This window comes from Lupinus angustifolius, chromosome LG18 (genome assembly GCF_001865875.1).
Source record: "Lupinus angustifolius cultivar Tanjil chromosome LG18, LupAngTanjil_v1.0, whole genome shotgun sequence".
NCBI lineage: Eukaryota > Viridiplantae > Streptophyta > Magnoliopsida > Fabales > Fabaceae > Lupinus > Lupinus angustifolius.
Genome location: NC_032026.1, coordinates 11,253,154 through 11,270,716, shown reverse-complemented (window position 1 = coordinate 11,270,716; position 17,563 = coordinate 11,253,154). Strand labels below are relative to the sequence as shown.

At 34.7% G+C, this 17,563-nt stretch overlaps 3 protein-coding genes across 8 annotated transcripts; 2 read left to right on the top strand and 1 right to left on the bottom strand.

Moving 5' to 3' along the window:
• On the top strand, window positions 1,577-5,771 carry LOC109332791. Of its 4 annotated transcripts, none has more exons than XR_002105942.1 (9): window positions 1,577-2,072; window positions 2,274-2,375; window positions 2,705-2,864; window positions 2,956-3,135; window positions 3,790-3,924; window positions 4,212-4,294; window positions 4,605-4,698; window positions 4,787-4,934; window positions 5,117-5,340. XR_002105942.1 is itself a non-coding variant. In XM_019567830.1 (9 exons), the coding sequence occupies exons 1-8, from the start codon at window positions 1,804-1,806 to the stop codon at window positions 4,880-4,882; spliced, it is 1,119 nt and encodes a 372-aa protein (XP_019423375.1). In that variant the 5' UTR covers window positions 1,577-1,803; the 3' UTR covers window positions 4,883-4,885; window positions 5,545-5,771. The 4 variants fall into 4 exon arrangements, 3 of the variants coding, with proteins under 3 accessions (XP_019423375.1, XP_019423373.1, XP_019423374.1); XM_019567830.1 differs by lacking the exon at window positions 5,117-5,340 and adding an exon at window positions 5,545-5,771 and having other exon boundaries at window positions 4,787-4,885; XM_019567828.1 differs by lacking the exon at window positions 5,117-5,340 and adding an exon at window positions 5,536-5,771 and having other exon boundaries at window positions 4,787-4,885.
• Window positions 8,355-11,588, top strand: LOC109332789 (heat shock 70 kDa protein, mitochondrial-like). The gene is made up of 6 exons (XM_019567823.1): window positions 8,355-8,524; window positions 9,069-9,133; window positions 9,233-9,311; window positions 9,406-9,972; window positions 10,065-10,685; window positions 10,772-11,588. The coding sequence occupies exons 1-6, from the start codon at window positions 8,447-8,449 to the stop codon at window positions 11,393-11,395; spliced, it is 2,034 nt and encodes a 677-aa protein (XP_019423368.1). The 5' UTR covers window positions 8,355-8,446; the 3' UTR covers window positions 11,396-11,588.
• LOC109332790 (transcription factor GTE7-like) lies at window positions 12,735-15,908 on the bottom strand. Of its 3 annotated transcripts, none has more exons than XM_019567826.1 (5): window positions 14,798-15,908; window positions 14,282-14,761; window positions 13,839-14,058; window positions 13,606-13,754; window positions 12,735-13,501 (listed from the first exon to the last, which is right to left on the bottom strand). In XM_019567826.1, exons 1-4 carry the CDS (start codon window positions 15,650-15,652, stop codon window positions 13,696-13,698), a joined length of 1,614 nt encoding a protein of 537 aa, XP_019423371.1. In that variant the 5' UTR covers window positions 15,653-15,908; the 3' UTR covers window positions 12,735-13,501; window positions 13,606-13,695. The 3 variants fall into 3 exon arrangements, with proteins under 3 accessions (XP_019423371.1, XP_019423370.1, XP_019423372.1); XM_019567825.1 differs by having other exon boundaries at window positions 13,606-13,751; window positions 13,836-14,058; window positions 14,798-15,907; XM_019567827.1 differs by having other exon boundaries at window positions 13,606-13,751; window positions 13,836-14,058; window positions 14,282-14,758; window positions 14,804-15,907.

Genomic DNA, 17,563 nt, shown 5'->3' with positions numbered 1-17,563 from the left:
CAACAATTTTCCAAAATATAATATCTTGTCAATTAATTTGATGTTCGGTTGATGCAAAACAATGTGTTATGTCTTGAATCCCACTATCACATTGTGCATCTATGTAATCTCAAGTATGATAACATGAATATTGCAATGTTTCAACAATGAAATAAAAAATAAGAGACAATATATAACATCCTGAATATTTCATGTACTATATCATTTTTAGTTATTTTTTTAATTTAGGGCGGTCTGCAAGCGGCCCTACTCATATTTAGGGCGGGCATGACATAATATTTCATGCCCTATTAAAAATGAACATGTCCATACTCGCCCTAATTTTAGTGGACATTGTGTGGGCATGAGGAGGGCGGACAAACGACCCTAATTGCCAACATTAATAAGAATATTAGACAAAGAGATGTTTATGAATAGCAATAGCATGATGATAATGATAATAATTTTATTGACATCCCCTCAATTTTAGTGAATTTACATAAACTATCCTTTCATTTTTACAAATACAAAAAATCCCTAATTTTTATACACATTACACTAATTATCTATACATAATAAATAAGTGTCATATTTTAACGAAAAAAGATGATAAGTATGATCAAGTTAAATAAAATATCATATATTGTGGAGACAAATCCAAATAGTATACAAGTTAAGACATTTTATTATATTTGATTTATTACAAAATGTATCAATAATTCTAAGAAAATATTGTTTAAATCACTATTTTACTATATTCTAACGAACACAAAATAATGAAAATGTATTGACTCAAATACTATTGTTCTTGTTTTTACAACATACCATATTTAGTTTAACTTAATTAGACTTATCACTCATTTTTGTTTAAAAAATCACACCTATTTTTATTTTTCATATAGGATAGTGAGTATAATGTATATATAAACATTAAGGTTGTTTGGTAGGTGTAAAAATAGAGGGGTAATTTATATAATTTCAATAAAATTTGGGGGTGTAAGTATAATTACTATAACCTATATTTATAATATATATCTATGTTATATATAAAACCAAAATGAACGAATAGATGTTAATCTAACAGTGTAAGGCCTCATTGAATCCTCAAGGTCATGGATTCGATTCATGAGAATGATACTTATTGGGAGAGACATACACCAACCCTGAAAATGATTAATTTTTTACCAAAAAGGATAATGATACTCTTTTGGTAATAGAAAAAGAAAAAAATTAAAACATCTTATAACCACATAATATGTTATAATTTCTCATTTCCTATTTTGCCATTCTAATTAATTATTATTAAAACATTTTTTCAGGTAATAAAAAATTCGAATGAATGTTAGAGGAAACTACTTAAGCGAAAAATATTAAATCATGAATGGAGTTCTTAATTACAATTTTTAATAATTTCACAATTCAATTTCATATTTCTTTTATCACAAAAATTATAATATTATATATACCTAATATAAAAAATACATGATATAATTATTTAGAAAATAAGTATGGGGTCGGCAGCTAGTGCTCTTGGACACAATAATAATAATAATAATAATAATAATAATAATAATAATAAACTCCATAGTGCAGAACTACACAAGTTCCCATCGTCTTCTTCCGAGTGAGTATCAGTCCCTCAATTCTCATTTCTAACCTAAAAATGAAGCTTATGGACCCTTCAATTTCCCCTCATTTGATGTTCTCCTTTACATCTTATTAGTGCCACTTTATTTATTTAATCCCTCTCTCCACCACTAACCCTCTTCAAACATTCAAACCCATACAAAAGAGGATACATAATCATTCAACACACAAAATCAAATGGCTCTTTCAATTGTTCGAGAATGTAGGAGAAGGTTGAATCTCCCTTCGTGTATATGGATGAGTAATATGAGTAGGAGTTTACGTTCAGATACAGCTTTAGAAGCTATAGCTAAAGCTTCTGAAGATAAAGTTTCCAACATTGTTCTTTACAACTACCCTTCATTTTCTGGAGCATTCTCTGCTCTCTTTGCTCATCTCTTTCACACACGTCATAATCTCTCTTCTCTCTTTTTACCCTTCTCTTCTGTTCAATCTCTCGCTTTCAGGTTTGTTTCTAACCCCATTGCATTTAAATGAATAAATTTGCTTTCTTTTTGTTATGGGGTTCTCTGTTTTCTTGTTTTGGAACGTTATAAGTCATGGTTTTAGTGTTTGACTTGATTTCATGTTTGAAAACTTCATGGGGTGTTGGAAAGTTGTTGTTTTTGAATTAGCCCTTTGATAAAATTGCATGTTTATGATAACAGGGTTGAAGATTTGTGCATTGATGGCCTTGAGACATGCTATCTGCTTGATTTTATTCCTTCAAAGGAATTTCTTTTCGAACTTTCCCAGAAATCAAAGTGCAAGTAGGTTAACATTCAAGCTCTGTTATTTTATTGCTAATCTTTTCTCAGTTGCCTCTCTCTATTTTTTTTATAATTTCACGTGCTTTTGATTGCACATTATGGCCTGTTTGTTATATATTTTTGTCACAAAAAGTTAAAAAAGTCACTTCTGCCACTCAAGTGTCCATTTAGATGAACTTCAGCTAAAAAGAAGAAGCTGAAATTGAGCTTTTATGAGAAGCTATGTATTTTTCAGCTTCTCAAAATATCACTTTTTTTGTAAGATTATTTTTTAAAGTATATTAGAACTGTTAGACAGGCCCTTGATTTACTTATTTTTATCTATGTAGGATTATTGTGTTTGATCATCGGAAATCAGTGCTTCGACATGTTCCCTCGGCCGATGATTGCCCTGAGAATATTATGATTCATGTCAACCTTGAGAAGAGCAGCTGCAGTGCTGTTTATGAATACTTTTCCAGAAAACATGCTGAAATTAAAATGTCTGATGTAAGTATAAGAATATAATTCATTTTTTATGCCTTAGTTCTCCAGCATTTTATATAACAGCTGAGATGGAATGATGCTGATTTCCATTAAGGGTGTAGTTTCAAGTTTGTTGAACTCAAAAGACAAAGATCGTGTGGAGTTGGTTCTTAAGTATATTGAGGATGGAGATCTCTGCCAATGGCGCTTGCCTGGCATTAAGGCCTTTAACATTGGATTGAATGAATGGCGCCCAAAGTTTAATTGCGTATCTAATCCACACATGTTTAATCAGGTATGACTGATCATTTGTGAAGTTCATTTTTTTGTATTTTTTTTATTAGTGTAATTGTTGAATAAAGCTTTTGCTTTACTAATTTTCATCCCAAAGAGTGGATTAAATAGCTAATAACTAATGGTTTTGAGTCAGTACTTAGCACTTTCTGGTTTCCCAAAAATATATATTTTACTTAGTGAAGTCAAATAGCTTAGCTATTACCCCCTGTCCCATAAAGATAGGAAAAAATTGTATTAAAGATGATATAAAATTTTACTATCTTTATGGGATGAAGGGAGTACATTGCAATTTCTGTTGTTCCGTAAGGCATATAACTGAGAGTTTGTCGGCATTTCTTATGATCTCCCCTTCATGACCATCTGTTTGCTTCCTACTTGGGAGAGAAAAAGGCCATTTGGTAAGTTAATTGGTTGTTTGAAGTGGTCCTGGCAAATAAAATTCGAAATCTGTCTTTTACTATGTGACACACATTGAAACTCTTCTGGTCATAGCACCATCTACTTTGTTGCTTCTATAAGACTTGCTGTGTAATATTCCTAAAAGCAATAACATCTGTCTTTACCAACCTTGATGCAAGTGAGTGTCAACTTATCTACAGTTATCATATCTTTGCTGATTGTTGTGTTTTCCTTTGAAATATCTTCATTGCAGTTGGTGGAGTTAAGTGCCGAAAGTTTAATTGCCAAAGGAAATTCAATTCTTTCATCCCGTCAGAATGCTGCAAGTAAATTGCTGGGAAAGGTTTTCAGGGTTCAGCTGGGTAGAGGATTTTATGGAGAGTGCCTGGTAATATTTTAGGACATAATCATCTTCATTTCTATTTTTATTCATTTGCTACAATCTTATATTGGTTCTTTTAATTTGTCCAGCTTTAACTTATCCACTTATGAATGATATTCAAAGTTATATCAACTATGTGTAGTTTTTTTTAATAAAAAAAGCTCAATGTAGAAATATTTCTTACCAATTTAATTCATTATAATTTCATCACACAATCGTAATGTGGTGTCCCAATCCCTAATTTTGGGTATTGAAAGTTATAATCAAGTTTGTTGCCATGATTGTTGTTTTAGGGAGTTCGAGCTGATGGGAACCCCAACTTAAGTGATGAACTTGGCAAGCTGCTTAGTGTAAAAAGTGCCGCTGCTGGTCTGAGGTTAAATAATTCACTTTCAAGGAAGTTTTATTGAATTCGATATTATCATCTAGTTAGAAGAAATATCCCTGAGAGGCTGAAACTATTTGACAACAAGAAAAGTTTAATCCAGAGTTTGATAGGATTCCTTTATTTGTATTCCCATGAAATTTTTATTTCATCTCATAAATAGGCCCTGGAAATTGTTGAATTGTATAATCTGATCACTGCTTGAATCTAAGATTGTTGAATGATATAATCTGATCACTGCTCGAATCTAAGATTGTTGAATTATATAATCTGATCAATTGGATAAGTTCATCACTGGCAGGCCCATAGGAGCTGTGATTTTCATGCAACGGAATAATCTCAAAATGTGCTTGCGCAGTACTGACAGTGCCACTGATACCTCTGAAGTTGCGAAGGTATGCCCTACCTGCTTCTACATTTCTTTACTTAAATCTTTAATGTTTTGATACACTTTAATGAGTTTTCTCCTCTGTTAATTTGAAGGCGTATGGCGGAGGAGGTTCCCCAAATTCAAGCTCCTTCATAATAAGGATGGATGAGTATAACCAATGGATATCAGTCAATTCATCACGAGGATAAAAGGTTTGAATTTCTACTGTCGACTTTTACTTCTATACTCATGTAAATACATCTTACTATGTTACTAGAAAATTCGGAAGGACAAATACATGACATGGATACTGCATGACATGGGTTCAAGATATGACATTTTAAAAATTATTGGACACGACACAAGTCACACAACTAAAATACATGATACGAAATTAATATGATTAAATCAAAACACACATCTCAATTTAGAAGAGAGAAATGATGTTTGAAAAGTTAGCATTGGTTTTTGTAAGCATAATAAAATGCTAACATTTATCTAGTTGCTGTGGCATTTCCATCTATAACAGTATAAAAAATCAAAATGTAAGTGGAAACTTATGTATAATACAATAGGAGTCTGAAAATGTCCATGACACAGTCCAATACAAATACATGTTTGACTTTGGCACAAGAGCTATTTTGAAGTGTCCATACTTCATAGCTAGACAAGCTTTCTCTTCCTGAAATTGCATTTTGAGAACTGAAACTATATAAAAATTATTCATGAGTAGAACTTTAGTTGGCTCGTAGAATTGTATGAATAACTTTTTCATACTTGTTTGGCTTTTTACCCCCCTTAAATGGTTTTCCTTTTGGAGCAAATGCTCTTGATGATTTAATGTTTCAGTTTTTTCCCCTCCTTAACACAGTACACGACAGAGTTACCACCTTATGTGCTGTCATGCAAACCAGATCATCTGATGAACTTTCCCACAATCTTCAGAGATTGAATTCGTGACTGTGATAATGTATCTGCCGATGCTGCCAATGAGGAGAGTTGGGAAAAGAAGGTAGAGCATGAGCAAGAAGAAAGCACTCATCTTTGGAGTAAAGAAACAGCAGTTGAGGTTTACTTCAAGGACAAAGAAATTGAAGGTAATATTCAAGTTCAATCAATTAAAAAGATAAACAATGGCACTATTCAATTTATGATGTGTTTGAGACATACTCTGCTGCTGCTGTTATTGTTTCTTCCATCACCAGTTGTAGCCAAATTTTCACAGATTTTAGTTGAGTTTCTAGCTAGTATTGCAACATTATATTATTTTCACCCCAAATGTGCTTACAAATATTTGATATAGTTTTAGATGCAATATTAAGTAGGTTCAATGCTTTAGTCTTTGCTATCTTCTCTTTTCTGTGTATCCAAATTTTATATGAACAAGTCTCGTGTGCGTAGTTTCTTCTTTACCCCTTCCCCCACATCTCCTTTATCGGTCAACCACAACTACCACCGTTGTTTCGGGTTATTCATCACGGTACAGAGGTTCCGTCCACTGATGTTTTGGGTTAGTCATCGTGGTCCTCAACAGAGGTTCCGTCCACTGATGTTTTGGGTTGGTCATCGTGGTCGTCAACAGAGGTTCTTGTTCTTGCCCCCATGCCACATCATTGCCCTCACTTAGTGTTCAACATACTGATTGAAGATCAACTTTCAATTGGTAATGTAAAAAACTAAATATGTTTCTATACGGTACACCAAAGAATGTTTATTTATAAAAAGCACCAATTAACCATGTGAAACAGAGAAATAAATGAATGAACAATGTGGCACCAGAATATATAGAATTTCAAATCATGTTTCTATATTATAGAATCAGGAAAACCAATATTGCGTTGCTATGTTGGAAATAAAATCAATGTAGTTAGAAAGGGGAGTAAAATTATGATGGTTTATGTTCATTTTAGTTTTAGTAATTGAACTTTTTTAAAAACATGAGGGACAAAGCAAGAGAAAAAAACCCTTTTCAGATTCAATTATTTTCTTACAAATATTATTCATACTTGTAACTTTTTCTATTCTTGCTCAAATTTAGTCCTATGAAATATTGACGAAGGATTTATAATGTCAATTAGTGTTGTGAAAACTAGACCGGATGGTTCAACTGGTCTAACCGCTGACCGGACTTGAAAATAGCTATGGTTTGCAATCTTAACTGAATGAGGGTTGAACCCTTTGAACCGGGAAAATTTCGGTACAATTGTGTTAAACCAGATTAACATGTGAAGTAAACTGAACGGTTCATTTAAAAGTTAATAAAATAGAACATTATTCTAATATTTTGTTTTACTTTAGTCCAAAAAAAGATAAAAATATATTATTTATTAATTATATAAAGTTTTACATTTATATATTATCATATATTTATAGATTAAAATTATTAATTATGTATGGAATCACCTAATTAGTTTAGACGATTTAACCGTTTAAAACACTTAAACCTATCATGTTACATATTGTCCAACTCAAGTTTACAACATTGATGTCAATTAATAATCTATAATTGATGCATTAATTATTATTGAAATAACACTCTGGATAATTATGTAATAATCTTATAAACAGTTAGTAAATGTTTACAATAATATATATATATATATATATATATATATATATATTTTAAGAGTTTTTATATGGTCACTTCATTTCCTCAATATTATTAACTCTTAAATAAAAGAAATGCAAATAAATTGTAGATAATAAGTTCTTTTGTAGAAAACTTTACACAAAAAATACATATATATTAAACTCATGTTAAATCATATTGAATAATTAAATCATATTATTCACAATCCTCTAATCCTTATGCTATTGTCCAGGTCTCTTTAGATTTAAATGTTCAAACATTATTTAATTCAGTGCAAAATATTAATATAATCCTAATAATAGTTTTACAAACAAAGAACTTATTATTTTTTAAAACGGGCTAACATCCCTAAATGCACTTGGACGAACTATGTCAACGAGAGAATAAATACCCAAACTGTAAAATGGCATGGTAAAAAATGTTGTGCTAATTAGATTTTAATACATAGAATGATAGAATAGATGCTCTGATCAGTGCAAAAAGTTGCGCTAATTGGATTTTAACCAACAAAAAAGTTTTGTATACAATCGTTTTCCATTATTAAAAATGACAAAAAAAATAATTAGAAAAAGATGTATGTATTAATAATGTAATAGTGTTTTACTTTATGATTGTATTATTCACAGTTTATTTTTAATTATTGACTCTTAAAAATAATAATATAAATGAATGGTTGATAATATATGTACATTTTTTACGTTGATTGTGGATATATATTGTTATTCTTTAAAAAACGTAGAATTCAAGAATGCAAAACATATTTGGGTCGTAACTTTTTATAGCAAAAAAGTTAAAAACGCCTAGAAGGTTTTTGACGGATAAGTAAAGCCCGCAAACAAAATATATTTTTTCGATTTCGCAGACAAGACATATGATTTTGTTTTAGTATAAATAGTGAATATATTATTTATTATTCAACATTTTATTATATTATTTTTATTTAAAATTTAATAATAATTAATTTGAATAGTGGATGATATAAAAATTATTATACACTGTTAATATATATATATTTTTTTTCTCTTTTTATTTTTTGTTTGAATAAACTTTATTTTTGTCTTGAACACTACGAAACATGTATCCTATAATAAACTCACTTTCCACTTCTCACATTCATACATAAACCCTAAACCCTAATTTAAAACCCTCTCCTTTTTATCACTAACTTCCAACCTCAGCTTCAATGGCCGCTGCCACCGCATTGATCCGCTCTCTCCGACGCCGTGACGTCGCCACTTGTTCTTTCTCTGCTTATCGATCGGTACATCACTCACCATCTCCAATTTCTCTCTTTATGCTCATTTTCTTTAATTTATTCATTCTCAGATTTTCGCTACATCTGTTGATTTTTTCACTCTAGTTGTAATCATAGGTATTCTAATATCTTCGGTACATGTTTCTATCTTGTGTGGTTATTATGGTACCTTGTTGCAAAATCCACTAATGCGATTAAAAATAAAAAAAATTGACTCGCCAATAGTGCATATTAGATCTTCACATCTTAGGGTTCTAATCAGGTTTTGAGAGTGTGACTTTTCCCTTTTCGTGTTACTGATTAGTGGGCCATATATTGCATCAAACTTTGCTAGATTATGTGTTTTTTCCCGTAAAACTAACTTTATGCCTAATCTAGTTTTTTTCATGATTGATTGTTCTAGATTTAAGAGCTGCTACTTTATTTGGAACCCTGCCACAATTCTTGTATAAGAATAAATGTTAATATCACGGTCACTGTTGAACTTGTGTTGTTCATGATGTGTTTAGAAGGTAATTTTTATTTTGTCTTATTTTACATGGTTACGCAGTTGGCAAGCAGCACTAAAACAGCGTATGTAGGTTGCAGATGGCAAAGTTTAGTAAGACAATTCAGGTACATATTTATTATTATAGTTTCATTACATATATAGTGAGGCGGTACTTCCGATCTTTGATGTAATTTGCATATTTTAACATTTCATCTTCCATGCAGCACAAAGCCTGCTGGTAATGATATTATCGGTATAGATTTGGGTACCACCAATTCATGTGTTGCTGTTATGGAGGGAAAGGCAAGACATTCTTTAACTTCAGTTGTCTTGACTAGATGTTCTTTTTCTTTCCAGTACATGGTGTATGTGTTGACTAATGTTATGTTCTTTTCAGAATGCCAAAGTTATTGAGAATTCTGAGGGAGCCCGGACAACACCATCAGTGATTGCCTTCAACCAGAAAGGAGAACTGCTTGTAGGCACACCAGCCAAGCGTCAGGCTGTGACTAACCCATCAAACACTCTTTTTGGTACCAAGCGTTTGATTGGTAGGGGCTTTGATGATCCTCAAACTCAGAAGGAGTTGAAGATGGTGCCATTCAAGATTGTTAGGGCACCCAACGGAGATGCGTGGGTTGAAGCTAATGGGCAGCAGTATTCCCCAAGCCAAACTGGTGCTTTTGTTCTCACCAAGATGAAGGAAACTGCTGAAGCATACCTTGGAAAGTCAGTTTCAAAAGCTGTAGTTACTGTACCAGCTTACTTCAATGATGCTCAGAGACAGGCCACTAAAGATGCTGGTAGAATTGCTGGTCTTGATGTACAGAGAATTATCAATGAGCCCACTGCTGCTGCGCTTTCATATGGGATGAACAACAAGGAAGGTATAATTGCAGTTTTTGATCTTGGAGGTGGAACATTTGATGTTTCTATCTTAGAAATGTCTAATGGTGTTTTTGAGGTATGCACATTTATTTCTTCTACTCCTTCCTTTTTAAACCTGTCATAAGGAATAATGTTCGGAACTTTTACTGATCACATCTTATTATCCAGGTGAAAGCTACAAATGGTGATACTTTCTTGGGAGGAGAGGATTTTGACAATGCTCTATTGGACTTCCTAGTCAGCGAATTCAAAAGATCCGAGAATATTGACCTTTCAAAGGACAAGCTTGCCTTGCAGAGACTTCGAGAAGCTGCTGAGAAAGCTAAGATAGAACTGTCCTCAACATCTCAAACAGAGATCAACCTTCCTTTCATCACTGCTGATGCATCCGGTGCAAAGCATCTAAACATCACATTGACTAGATCTAAATTTGAGGCTTTGGTAAACCACCTGATTGAAAGGACAAAGACACCATGTAAGAGCTGCTTGAAGGATGCTAACATATCTATCAAGGAAGTTGATGAGGTTCTTCTTGTTGGAGGGATGACCCGAGTGCCTAAAGTCCAAGATGTGGTTTCAGAGATCTTTGGAAAGAGTCCTAGCAAAGGAGTAAATCCTGATGAGGCAGTTGCCATGGGAGCAGCTATCCAGGGTGGTATCCTACGTGGAGATGTTAAAGATATACTACTCCTAGATGTGACTCCGCTCTCTCTGGGTATTGAAACTTTGGGTGGCATCTTTACCAGGCTGATCAACCGCAATACCACAGTTCCTACCAAGAAGAGTCAGGTAACCCTTAAATACTGAATTATTTTGTATTGTATTTGTTGATATATGGTGTAGTCCCATCCTAACTTGTGATCCCATTGTTTCAGGTGTTTTCAACAGCAGCTGACAATCAAACACAGGTTGGTATCAAGGTGCTACAAGGTGAGCGAGAAATGGCTGCAGACAACAAGTCACTAGGAGAATTTGAGCTTGTCGGCATTCCTCCTGCCCCAAGAGGTCTGCCTCAGATTGAAGTCACATTTGATATTGATGCCAATGGGATTGTTACTGTCTCTGCTAAAGACAAGTCGACCGGGAAAGAACAACAAATCACCATCCGTTCTTCCGGAGGACTTGCAGAAGATGAGATCGAAAAGATGGTGAAAGAAGCAGAGTTGCATGCTCAGAAAGACCAAGAAAGGAAGGCTCTCATTGACATCAGAAACAGTGCAGATACAACGATCTATAGCATTGAGAAAAGTTTGGGTGAGTACAGAGAGAAGATTCCCAGTGAAGTGGCCAAAGAGATTGAAGATGCTGTGTCAGATTTGAGAACGGCAATGTCTGGGGACAATGCTGACGAAATTAAGTCAAAGCTTGATGCTGCAAACAAAGCTGTGTCCAAGATTGGAGAGCACTTGTCAGGTGGTTCTAAAGGTGGTTCCTCAGCCGGAGGTTCTCAGGGTGGTGACCAGGCTCCCGAGGCAGAGTATGAGGAGGTCAAGAAGTGAGTCATGAAGGTGTTCTTCAGCATTTGTTTCCTTTTCAAATTTAATCATCACATAATTTGCCAGAAGAATACAAAGTTATTGATTTTTTGTATCTAACGTTGAAATCCATTTTTCCTAGACGGCTCTTTAATTTGTAGTACTTCTTGAGCACCCAGCAAGGGTGTTTTGAATAACAAACTCTTAATTTATGCATAAAATTTGTTCTCTACCTGTGATTGGGTGTTATTTTGCACCTTAAGTAATTGCAGGCTTTGCATAAATGATTTCAAAATGCGTAAAGATGTAGAGAATAGAGCACAAAAGGGTTGTTCTACCGAACCACAGATTAGCTATAAAATTCCAGCATAGCAACTCCTAAAGCAAATTTAGGAAATATCTCATTTCAATAAAACGGATGATATATTTTGTAACCAATGATATCTTCTCATCTCATGCAAGAATTAATCTTTTTCAAAGTACTTGACTGCCCCTTTTCACGAATGTCATTGAGATTAGAGATTAAACTTCGGCCTCAAATGATGCATGAAGATCCAACAAAACTCTATCACCCCACCAAAATCAATTATAAGACATCTGAAAGTAGAATCGAAATCAAAGGTGGGGTATTTTGACAATAAACCTCCAAATCAAAGGTGGATATTAAAAGTATTCCGAACAAGGCCATGAATTGCAAATGCCAACTCAGACCAACAATTTCTCATATAATGAAGTTGGTGACAATTCCTAGCAAACCAGCCAGACAGGTAGGTATAGAAGTTTTATATCAGGGCCTAAGGCCTAGGGCCTTTTGAGATATTGTCTATACTTTATCACACAATCTTCTGTTAAAACAGTGGCACCTTTTAATCTCAAGCTGCTATAGGCAAAACTTGGCGACCCCTTAAACTCATTAATTTGAAGCTGGAAAAATAACCACTAGAGTAATTGCTGCCAAATTAGAGGTCTCAGCAACCGTTGCTGCTCACAATTTAATTTGACAGCGTAAAAAAAGGTAGAAATATTATTTTTACCTTCAGCACTAGCCAGGTCGATTGGTCACTATTTTCTGCATGTACTTTTTAACTTTTTTTATTTACAGTCATATCTTTACCTGACGAATTTCATCTTACTTGAGCACAACTTTTGGTATTTTTTTGTTGGAAAAAAGCAGTTGAACTTCGTGATAGAAACTACACACATACATCATTGTCTGCCTTAGAATATACTGCCATTGTTTTCTTTAGCGACGTAGGTACTTCATAGTTCATGCTGTTGTTCGTTAGTGACAGAATGAAAGCTACGGTCAATATCATTGAGATTAGACATCTATGTTGACCATGTATCTTGTATAAGAAAAACATAATATGCTTCTAATCCAGTCCTTCGTGGGAAAGGCGATTACATAATAGATAAAGTGCAAATGTTCAAATCAAACAAAATACAAATCCGGTCATATTGTTAGAGTTGCTTGTACTTTTTATTTCCTGAAAGTTGTTTATACTTCATTTTGTGGAAGTTGCTTAGACTCACTCCTATGAAAATATTACACATTTACCCTTTTCAACCGTCATCCACAACCAAACACCCAAATAAGAAAACACACGTAGATTTGAGATTGTGAGATGGAGATATTTCAAGCTCCATGCTCAAAGAAATTGAAACTGAAGTTGTAAATACACATTCTAGTTTTCCAAATGGTCCTCTGAGTCATTCATTTTCTTTGGTTAAATATCGCCTAGATAAATACAAATGGGAAAAAGTTGGTCTTCAATCTGATTAACAATCCCAACAAGTTAATTGCAGGCCCACAAAAATCGTCTTCTCTGGGGATGATGATCCATATATTTACCAAGGTAAACTCAATAAACACTAACTCTATTATAGGTTCTCTTCCTAATACCTCTAAAGCACATCTATCTACACTGAAAGATTTTTTCAACACATCTACTTTCTGCACTACAAACTATTTTGATTATCTTCCAGCCATCCCTTTCTTTCATTTGCTGGAATCACAATAATTTTTACATCTATGTTGCATCCCAAACTCAAAGACACTAGCAGGTGCTCAGAATCCAGAAAATCCAATTAGCTTAACTCCCAAACTGAAATCAACTATGTCCACAACCCCTGTAAATACATTAAAAAAACACAATCACAAAGTTAGCTTATGATGATAACTGCAATTCATTGCAGCCAAAGGGATATATAAATGTCACAACTGAATTACAAACCTCGCCCAAGCATTCAAGCACAACCCTCAAGGGAAGCCAATAACCAGACTTGATTGTTGAGCAATAGGTTCCAAATGCCCTGCCCAACTACTAGTGCCCATTCTCAGCTTCAGAATCACTCCCTGAGGAACTCCCTGAATCTGAACCTGCTACAGAAACAAAATTTAGGTATATTTCTACATTTTTCGAGGACGAGACACGAGACCACATACTAGGAACAGGGTTAGTACCACTTGATGAGGAATCAGTGCTAGAACTGCCGGAGCTACTAGAACTACTACTTGCATGGCCTCCAACCACATCTTTATCTTTCTCAATTTCCACAGGGGGGAAATTGCTCATCGGTATATCATCACCAATGTCAACATCCTCATCCACCGCTGCTTCCATTTTCTTTGGCTTCTTCGCCTCAATTGGCATGGCTGTATCAATCTTCTCTAATGAAGACAATTCCTGTCAAATTGAATAACAAATTAGGATATAGCAAAAAACCTAGTCGATATACTAAGCTATCACAGTTATGGCGACACCGCATTTATCAGTTGTGCAAAAAGGCAGCCACTATTGTAGCAACAATTGTGCTGCCAAAACAAACAAAGCTGCAGTTTAAAACCTTGGTGCTAAGTTATAAACAAACTCATTCAACAAAAGGGAACAGAACTAGGAATAAAATTACCCCATTGCTTTTGTTTGAAGCCACATTATTATAGTTGCCCATAAGTGCTTGCCTCTTGATCTTGCTAACCATTTTCTTATAATTTGTCACCAATCGATCAAGTTCCCAAAGGGTTTCAGTGTCAACAGCTTCAATATCAAGCTCGATCTCATCCCCATCCTGTTCCAAATCCCCATTCCTTTTCCTTATAATCTGCACCACCTGCTCCATTTTCTCCGATGGCAAACTCTGCAGCCCCATTCCCAACCTGTGTTTCTCCTCAAGAGTCATATCTCTCTTATTCAGGTCCCTCGCCTTCGGCTTTGGCTGCTTCAAGGGCTTCACTAGAGATGCATGCATAGGCGAAGGAGTCCGTACTGGCGACTGGAGCAATGGTGGTGGGTTTGAAGAACTTGCCGGAGCTGAAACTGGCTCTTGCAATTTCGGAGGAGGTCCCAGATTTTCCCTCTCATTTTCCTTCTTCTTAACCCTCTCTACCCTCTCTACTCTCTCTACTCTCTCTACTCTCTCTACTCTTTCTACTCTCTCCGGTTCAACATGGTTGTTCCACGAACTTCCCTGCAATTCTTCCTCGAAAACTTGATCTTCCCTTTCTAATTTCTCATTCAATGGCCCATAGAGTTCTTCAAACCTCGCCAAAAACTGCTCTGCCAAGGCGTACACATCATGACCCTTGGGATTGTATTTCAATGCGTTGTTGAATGTTAACCTAACATCAGCTGCAAATTCAGATGGCGATGAATACACATTCTTCGCAAGATTTAATTTCACGGTACCCAGATCCATGGGTTTCTTGATTATATCATAGTAATCGTGAAGACCTAACCCAACAACATCAACAGGTACATTGAAGATCCACCCAAATTTATGCCTCATCAGCTTCTGCAAAACCTGCGAACAATTCTTCATCAAATTTGCAATTTCCGAATGTGAACGCTTCAATTCCTTCGCAGAATTCATCGGCAAGGGTCGCTTGTTGCCCGAAACCTTCTTACTAATCGCCGATTTCTTCCCACTGCTACCGTTGTAGCACGGAGTGGGTCGAATTTGAAACTCCCCGTTCTCAATTCGACTATTGAGTTGGCGAATCTGTTCGAGCTCCAAGGTGAAACGGTTTTTGAGCTCGACAATTTCTTTCTTGGTGTAAGAGGAGATGTTGAAGGTAACATGTTGGGGATAAGAAACGATGTCGTTGGATCTACGATTAATCGAAGAAGCATCATCAGAAGGAGATTGTGTTCTTTTGTTACTGAATTTAGGGTTAGGGTTAGAGTTAGAAAAAGGTACTTTTCCCATGAATTCTGCACCACCACCTCGATGTTGCGACCAATTCCGTTCGCTATGGTTATTGGCCAAAAGCGCAGATGCCATGTAAACGGAAAATCACGACCGTCCGGTAAGATTCCGGCAAATCACCGGCAAATCACCGGCACAAAATTCTCAATATATATGGTACAGAACGCGATACAACGACAAAGGAACTGTCACGCGCCGACGAAAGCTTCACGCGCGAGAGGTTATTACAAGAGTTTTGGGATCTAGAGAGAGAAACGGAACGAAAAGGGACAGAGAAAAAAGAGCGTTAGGGTTTGGAGCTTTTGTTACCCTAATTCTGAGCGATGAACAAAGAAGCTTGGGTTGCTTCTTAAAGATGATTTGATCTACCCGTGATGTATGGGGCAGGTTTGAGTACCGTTGATTTTACATCAAAGGGGTGGTAATTGTTTATGTGCTGCCCTGGGATGTGCCCGCATGATCTGGCACGGACGGCGGAGATTGTGGTATAGTTCCACGTGGTTCGATTTGTGACGTTGATGGAGTTGCAATGACGGTTCTATATTGATATTTTTTTTGGTTGGGAGTTTGGAATGAAATTTGGGTGAATGTGCATTTAGGGTTTTCTAACCAGGGGAGGCTTTTGATGACGTGGGATAGTGTTGTGGCGGGACGAGAGGTCACGCGCAGCGCGTGGTCAAGAGTAAAACGCGGGGACGGCATCTTATGGACATGAGGGTAACTTGGTAAATTAAGTAAGCGATTAGGATTTGTAAGAGAATTGTTCAGCCGTTATTATTCCAACAATCCAACTGCTTCAGTATTCACCTATATATATCAACAATGTAATAATAAAAAATTATATAAGTCATATTTAGTTTATTTACTTTTATTAGAGAAATGTTTAAATTCATATTATAAAAGGCTCCAAAATATTTTACTTAGTCTATATAGAAAGTCTGAGAACTATTTGAGGATTAATGTGGATATCTTTGGCAGGATCTTAACTAGTGATTTATTTAATTAAAGGATTGGATTGGTCGATAGGAAGCCACAAAAAGGATTATAAAATTAAATTGAAGTTAAAAACAAAAAATTGAAGTGGTGAATTATATATACACCTGTAGACTTTTTTTATCAATTCGGCATGGGTTAAACTGTTAGAGTAAGGAAATAAAATTTTATAATTTAACTTTTACATGATTTAAATTAATTGAAAACCTATCTATTTTTCGAAAGAAAATTTTATAATTTAGTTTTTACATAATTTAAATTAATTGAGAACCTATCCACTTTTTACTTCTTTATCGATTACATACTAAAGTAAGTAACTAGCTCTTAGGTTTTTTAATTATATTTTTCATCATGCGTCTCTACTTTTCAATTGAGAGCTGATAGTTAGATAAAATACTTACTCTATTGTAAGAATTTAGTATAATTTAATAAAGCTAACTGAACACATAATATGTTATATAAGAAATAATTTCATAATAAAAGAATTTAATATCTATATATTTCTAAAATAAAAAAATTAGATCATCAACCTATATCATCACTATATAAAAGATAGATAATAAGGTAAGATAACTCTCACCACTTATCCTATTTTCTCAATTAAATAGGTTAGAGGTTGTAACTTGTAAGAGTAGATAAGGGTCGAATTTGCCAAAACTCTCCACCCTTCATTCTTTCACATGTTGGATCTGTGAATCATTTTTCTTAGCTGCTGAGCCAAGAAATAACCCCATTGTTGCTCACAATTGTTCCAAAATTACTACTCCTCTTAAATTAAGTAATTGATAGTGTTGAAAAGTAAGTCCTACATTGTTTACCTCGTTGTCTCGAGAATGATTTCAATACATGTTGGACTACTCCTTTCATTACTAATTGATTTTGAGATAAAATATTACCTCGTTTCTTTCTGGTGTCATCAGCCAAAAATATATCTTTTTAGTTATGCATCAAAAGTAATCATTCGTCTGGTTTAAGAGACTTATGTGAAGGAGG